Here is a 6,124-nt window from a genome sequence, read left to right as displayed (position 1 = left end):
ACCACCAATGGTTCATTTAATTTATGATACATTTTCAAATTTTCTATGATGAAAACAAGCATTTAAACCCGTTAAAAGCACATTGTCTTGTTCATCGATTTATTACAAAGATGGAGGACTGAAAATGGTTCCCACTGGCGTAGCCTGCTGCGTGAAAATATTTGACAGATAACCGTTCAGTGCATGACATTTTGAGCTTGAAGCATGCAAGGTATTGTGCAGAAAATGGATTTATAAACAAGCAAATATTTTCTGACTTCCACAAAAAGCAGTTTTCGGCAAGCAAAGCAACATGATTCCCTTTGTGGTGAATTTTCTTTCACAAAATTGTTAATTATTGTGCTTTCCAGTTGTCAGAGCAAACTGATCGTTTGTCTGTCAACAAAACTGTCAAACGGAACAACAATTTTCTTCCACTTGTTATTTTTTATTAAATTTAAATGTTTCTGGTTGAAAATACCTTACTTTTGTACCTTTTTATGTTTTCATAGCTTTCTTACGAATTTCAAAATTATATAAAACAATTTTATAAAAATTATATACGAGCTACAACGTTAGTTTGTCTCACAACCAGTTTTTTGGTTAGGTTTTAGCGCGCACATTTTTTAACCGAACTTGCCAAACACACGACAATATTTTGCCAGCTTTAAAACAGAATCTCTAAAAAGGCAACTCTGCCTTCGTTGCGCTCCCATGCACCGGGTCCACTTGATTATCACCCATCGCCCATGCGGTTAGATTAGCGCGGAAGAAGCGGAAGACGGTAGAATAAGAAGAAAAAACAACAACACTCGTCAGCCGGCCGCTAATCCAATTCCATCCTCCAACCGGACCAGAGACGATGGTGGTGCAACGGCTCTAACACGCGCACACCACGTCCGACAGTTATTGAGAGTGGCCGCAACTTATTAATAGTGCTCTTCCGCTCGGTCGCTTCGGTTTAGCAGCACTTCGAATACCGCGTGACACAGGGCAGCAGCAGCAGTCGAGTGCTTCGAGAGCGCGGCACAAACCGGCGTATTGTTGTTTGGCTTTACCCCCTGCATTGTTTGCTACATTGTCGTGCTGTGCGGTCGTGTTCGATATCGTGAGCGCTTCCTTTTTATATAATCAGAGCCATGGAAAGTCTTAGGTGAGTGGTGTGTTGTTGTGGCGGTGACCGTGAAAGAAAAAAGACCGTCCTTCCGCCTTCACGACAGCGCAGATTCTTGATAACACGCCGTTCGTGGCAGTGTGGTGGCCGGCCGTCGGGTCATGCCCTTTCGCCGTTTCAACCGCTGCTCGGAAGCAGCAGCTGATTGTGGGCAGAAGATTAGAAGATCGCAGCGCGCTTCCCGAAGACCGTGTCCGTGCTTCTATTTTTAATTCATTTCTCTTTCCATCTATCTCTCCCGTGTTCCAACAGGGATGGTATGCTGGTGGGACTCGGCAACCCGCTGCTGGACATTTCGGCCGTGGTTGAGAAAGACCTGCTGAACAAATACGATATGCAGCCGAACAATGCGATACTGGCGGAAGAGAAACACATGCCGATGTAACACGTCACACCTTGCAGGATCGCTTTCGTGATGCTTATTTCAAATCAACTGTTTGCCTTCTGGTTTCCTCCCGCAGCTACCAGGAGCTGATCGAAAAGTACCAGGCGGAGTACATTGCCGGTGGCAGCGTGCAGAACTCGCTGCGCGTCGCGCAATGGATACTGCAGCGACCGCGGACGGCCATCTTTTTCGGGTGCGTCGGGCAGGACGAGTACGCCCGCATCCTGGAGGAGCGTGCCACGTCGAACGGGGTGAACGTGCAATACCAACGGTCGGCCACCAGCCCGACCGGTACCTGTGCCGTGCTGGTGACCGGTACGCAGCGCAGCCTGTGCGCCAATCTGGCCGCTGCGAACGATTTTACGCCCGAGCATCTGCGGAGCGACGGCAATCGGGCGTACCTGCAGGGGGCACAGTTTTTCTACGTGTCCGGCTTTTTCTTCACGGTCAGCTTCGAAAGTGCGCTCAGCGTGGCGAAGGAGGCGGCCGCCACCGGGCGGATGTTTATGATGAATCTTAGCGCACCGTTCGTGCCACAGTTTTACAAGAACAATCTGGAGGAGATATTCCCGTACGTCGATGTGCTGTTTGGCAACGAGACGGTAAGTAGAGGCGCAGCTGGGGTTGCGATTATCAACTTTTCTTTCTAACCGCACGGCGTTTTCTTTTTGCGTTTGTAGGAAGCGATCGCGCTAGCGAAAGAGTTCAACTACGGTACGGAAGATTTGCGCGAGATTGGCAAACGGATCGCCGCCCTGCCGAAAGAGAATGGCAAGCGGAAGCGCATCGTCATCATTACGCAGGGCAGCGATCCGGTGCTGCTGATCGAGGCCGGAACCGACACCGTGCGGGAGTTCCCGGTGCAGAAGCTAGCGCCGGAGCAGATGGTCGACACGAACGGGGCGGGTGACGCGTTCGTCGGCGGCTTCCTGGCTCAGCTGCTGCAGAGCCGCACCGTGGACGTGTGCATTAAGTGTGGCATTTGGGCGGCACGGGAAATTATTCAGCGGTCCGGCTGCACCTTCGAAGGCGAACCGTCCTTCTGTGCTGACAATTAAAGTGCCGAAAGCGTTTCTTTCGGGAAAGGATTCCCGCAAGCGGTGAAGGTCAAAACCACCCACTCCCCTCGAATACAAAAAAGACCCTCATTTTGATAAAAAAAAAAAATTGTCGTTTGCCTCTTTGTTACATCTTCTGCTGCTATTGCCGCGCTCCCTTACTTACTCCTGCGCTACTCGGCCGGCTGGTCGGAGTACAGACTGGCGATCGCCGGATCCTCCGTTTCGTAGATGATCAACACCTCGCGAAACTTGTCCACCAGCTGCAGCAGCTGCGAGCGGCGCAAATTTTCAAAGTACATTATCTCCTCCAGATGATGCTCGCCCTTGAAGTAGCCGGCCTTCCACAGGCGCACCATCAGCGCCAGGTCTTCCGGGTTCGAGGCGGCCGGGATGCGCGCCACCGCCTTCCGGTCGGGCTCGGGAAAAGCCGCGAGCAACCGTTTCAGCTTGTCGTCGTCGTCGATCGAGGCGATACTCTCGTCGTTGTCCGTGCTGGAAGCCGTCTGCAGGCCACCCACGCTCGAGTGGCTAATGTTGGACCGGTGGCTCGCAGACGAAGGTCGCGTATTGGAGGTAACGGAGGCGGCCGTCGTTAGCAGGGCGGACAGGCTGTCGGAGTAGCGATCTTCGCTGAGCGAATGCTTCCTGTTTCCGCCGGTAGGCACGGCCAAAGGTTGGCTGGACGATGCGCTCGGCGCAGAACTGCCGTACAGGGCGTGTAGTGCATGCGCCCGGTCCGAGCTGCATCGTCCTGCTGCCGCTCCGCCAAACTCGTCCTCCTCAATCCCATCCAGATTGGCCACAAACTGTACGTACGTGTGGAGCTGCATCAGCAGATGGTGCTGCAGCATCCACAGCACCATCTGGGCCAGCCGGCCTTGCCGTGCCGGATGTTGCAACGGGGTCGTAAGGTGCCCGATCGAGGTGGGCAGCGAAAAGTCGCTGATCACCTCAAACAGCGACATGCCGGGGAATTTGGTCGCAAACTTGTCGGAAAGATTCGAATGAATGTTGAGCTGTGCGTCGGGCGCAATCACGTACACGTTCGTCTCGCACAGCGGGTAGATGATTGTCGCCTTGGCCCAGTACACCAGATGCCCCACGAGCTGGTACACGTGATCGATCAGCAGCTCGGCGTCCGATGCCATGTTTTGCAGACTTTTCAGCGGATTGTACACCTCGATCAGCTGCAGCAGCATGTTCGCACCGGACGGTGGCACACAGTCAAACAGCTCGGACGGATCGACGAGCAGCAGCATGCCGTGGTAGGGTTTGAGCGACTCCAGACACCGGTCGATCGTTTCCGGCTCCACGGCCATGCCTTTCTTGTGGAACTGGTGCGCCTTCTGGGGCAGGCAGAAGCTCAGCGTGACGGTTTGGTTCATGGTAACGTTCAGCAAACCCGTCGTGCACAGGTCGTGATAGATCTGGAAAAGCAAAATGGGAAATTAGTGCCTATCAGCGCGAACACACCATGGTTCTTGGTACCGTTTTAATGAATTGCGCCAGCGTGGTGTTTTTCAGTATCGTGTCAAACACACCGACCGCAATGCCAGCCGCCGTTGCACACGTCACCACCGTTTGGCCGCTCGTACCGGCCGGCCCCGTACCACTGCCCGTCCCAACCGAACCGCCCGTTCCGGTGGCTCCGGTCGGCTGTTCCTGCTCTTGCAGCGCGCTGTTCTCGTCCATCACAGCAACCATCGTTTTGATCTCCCGCGAGAAGTAACCATCGCGACGCTCTTCGTAGATCAGCGCGATGCCGATCCGCTTGCTCAGTTCGTAGTAGCTCTTCACCACGGACGAGCTGGCCTGGGCGTGCAGCGCAAACACGACGTTGATCTGAATGTCGGAAGACTTTTGGTCCGAGCCCGGGTCGCTCCGCAGCAGCGTCGGATGCGAGACGAACCGAACGTCGTTCACCTTCAGCTCGAACTTTTGATTGCACAGCTCCGACTTGACGGCGAACAGTGTCGCCAGATCTTTGTCCGAGATGCCGTACAGCTGGTCTGCGGTGGGATGGAAAGGAGGACAACGTTAGACACATGAAAAAGCATCGGAAAAACTGCTCATAACAAACCAAAACAAATGTTAGAAGGTGGCGCATGCTGCAGTATGTCGTCGCCCGTGTGGATCAGCGAGTAGGGCGTCTTGCGGGCTGGCGTGACCGACGTTTGGAACTGTTGCGGCAGCGTGTACGGGTAGCGGAACAGCAACCGATCGCCCTTGCTGTCGGACTTTACCAGAATAATGCTGAGCGGATTCACCTCCATCCCGGCGGAGAAGGCACATTACAACTGCGTGGACGCGATTTTTTAACAGAGTTGAAGTTTGATAACGCATTTCATCTTGTTTACTCGACAAACACCACCACCACCGCCCAGCTGATGTGCGATGAAATGTCATCACACATACACACACGCACGCACACATCACACTACAGCGATGTAAACAAATGCCGGTGCGGGATGGGAGAAACGCGATTTTTCACTTTTTCAATGATTCAGTGGAAGTTTTATTAGTATTCGCAACGAAAGCGAACCCCACATGGATGCAAAATGCACGAAAGACGAACTCCTCCTGCGCACGTGACCTTCTTTCTGCAAAGTTAAATCAATATATGACCCACATCGCGCCTCGAGCCTTTGTTTACGCGACCTAACAAATTAACGTGGAAATGAGAGCTGGTTCGATAGCTCAAGCTAGAAGATGGTGCGTGCCCGATTTATTCCGGAAAATGATTGCAATGGTTAGCGTGCTGGATGATATCTGATATCAGCAAACGGTCGTACGACACTACTGCTTTGCTATCGCCATCTGGCTCTGGTACTGCATCTGCAGCTTCTGCAGGTTCGCACGGTACTTGTCCTGCTTCGCTTCCAGCTGCGTAATGTTCTCCCCGCACCGCTTCAGCTCCTTCGTGATGTACTCGATGCGCTTGCCGACGTTTTGCTTGCTCTCCTCGAGATCCTGCTTCACCAGCACCGGGCCGTACAGTTTGTACACCTGCAAGCGGCCGCCGCCGTGTGTGGGAGGGTTGGAAAGAAAAGGGGAACCATCTGGTTAAAAACGAGTCGGTTGGAGACACACTCCATCATTGCTTACCGTGTTGGTTGGCTTCAGCATTTGCAGCTCCTCCAGAATGCTCTTGTTTTCGAAGTACTGCCCATCGAGCTGTTGCTGTGTTTGCACAAGCTTCGAGAACTCTATAAAAGGAAACGAAATGGTGCTGGCGGTCAGTGGCGGACGGCCCGGCTACGAGCACATGGTGCATTCCTCCCCAGATTCAACCCCCAGAGAGCTTACCTCGCTGCGTGTCCTTGAAGTTTTTCAGCTCCGCTTCGAGTTTACGCTGCAGCACGACGACTTCCTTGTCCATTTTGTAGGAAGGTTGGGCGATGTTTCTGAACCAGCAGCAGGGCAATTGCGTGCGTGCGAGGGATCGTGGGATTTTGGGTCCTTTTTGGTTCTCTGTTTTCGTTGTGCACCCATTTGACAGGCGAATGACAGTTCACAATCCAACCA

The 6,124-nt window shown here is 53.0% G+C and overlaps 3 protein-coding genes across 3 annotated transcripts; 1 reads left to right on the top strand and 2 right to left on the bottom strand.

The window, feature by feature from the left end:
- Positions 1–810: 810 nt before the first annotated feature.
- Positions 811–2,650, top strand: LOC120957230 (uncharacterized). Its single transcript, XM_040379317.2, has 4 exons — positions 811–1,132; positions 1,406–1,534; positions 1,615–2,140; positions 2,219–2,650. Exons 1-4 carry the CDS (start codon positions 1,119–1,121, stop codon positions 2,594–2,596), a joined length of 1,047 nt encoding a protein of 348 aa, XP_040235251.2. The 5' UTR covers positions 811–1,118; the 3' UTR covers positions 2,597–2,650.
- Positions 2,651–2,697: 47 nt separating this feature from the next.
- LOC120957226 (GATOR complex protein NPRL3) lies at positions 2,698–4,947 on the bottom strand. Its single transcript, XM_040379310.2, has 3 exons — positions 4,680–4,947; positions 4,088–4,608; positions 2,698–4,026 (listed from the first exon to the last, which is right to left on the bottom strand). Exons 1-3 carry the CDS (start codon positions 4,870–4,872, stop codon positions 2,770–2,772), a joined length of 1,971 nt encoding a protein of 656 aa, XP_040235244.2. The 5' UTR covers positions 4,873–4,947; the 3' UTR covers positions 2,698–2,769.
- Positions 4,948–5,287: 340 nt separating this feature from the next.
- Positions 5,288–6,098, bottom strand: LOC120957234 (probable prefoldin subunit 6). The gene is made up of 3 exons (XM_040379320.2): positions 5,906–6,098; positions 5,705–5,805; positions 5,288–5,605 (listed from the first exon to the last, which is right to left on the bottom strand). Exons 1-3 carry the CDS (start codon positions 5,976–5,978, stop codon positions 5,396–5,398), a joined length of 384 nt encoding a protein of 127 aa, XP_040235254.2. The 5' UTR covers positions 5,979–6,098; the 3' UTR covers positions 5,288–5,395.
- Positions 6,099–6,124: the final 26 nt, after the last annotated feature.

The sequence above is a fragment of the Anopheles coluzzii genome, chromosome 3 (genome assembly GCF_943734685.1).
Source record: "Anopheles coluzzii chromosome 3, AcolN3, whole genome shotgun sequence".
NCBI lineage: Eukaryota > Metazoa > Arthropoda > Insecta > Diptera > Culicidae > Anopheles > Anopheles coluzzii.
This window is presented reverse-complemented; position numbering and strand designations above follow the sequence as displayed.

Coding starts and splice junctions, on each gene's coding strand:
- LOC120957230 (XM_040379317.2), top strand. Junction 1,535..1,614: donor GAAGAGAAACACATGCCGAT/GTAACACGTCAC, acceptor TTCCTCCCGCAG/CTACCAGGAGCTGATCGAAA. Junction 2,141..2,218: donor TGCTGTTTGGCAACGAGACG/GTAAGTAGAGGC, acceptor TTGCGTTTGTAG/GAAGCGATCGCGCTAGCGAA.
- LOC120957226 (XM_040379310.2), bottom strand. CDS start 4,872: ATGGAGGTGAATCCGCTCAGCATTATTCTGGTAAAGTCCGACAGCAAG. Junction 4,609..4,679: donor ACCTTCTAACATTTGTTTTG/GTTTGTTATGAG, acceptor ATCCCACCGCAG/ACCAGCTGTACGGCATCTCG. Junction 4,027..4,087: donor TGGCGCAATTCATTAAAACG/GTACCAAGAACC, acceptor TTGCTTTTCCAG/ATCTATCACGACCTGTGCAC.
- LOC120957234 (XM_040379320.2), bottom strand. CDS start 5,978: ATGGACAAGGAAGTCGTCGTGCTGCAGCGTAAACTCGAAGCGGAGCTG. Junction 5,806..5,905: donor CTTCAAGGACACGCAGCGAG/GTAAGCTCTCTG, acceptor TTCCTTTTATAG/AGTTCTCGAAGCTTGTGCAA. Junction 5,606..5,704: donor TGCTGAAGCCAACCAACACG/GTAAGCAATGAT, acceptor GGCCGCTTGCAG/GTGTACAAACTGTACGGCCC.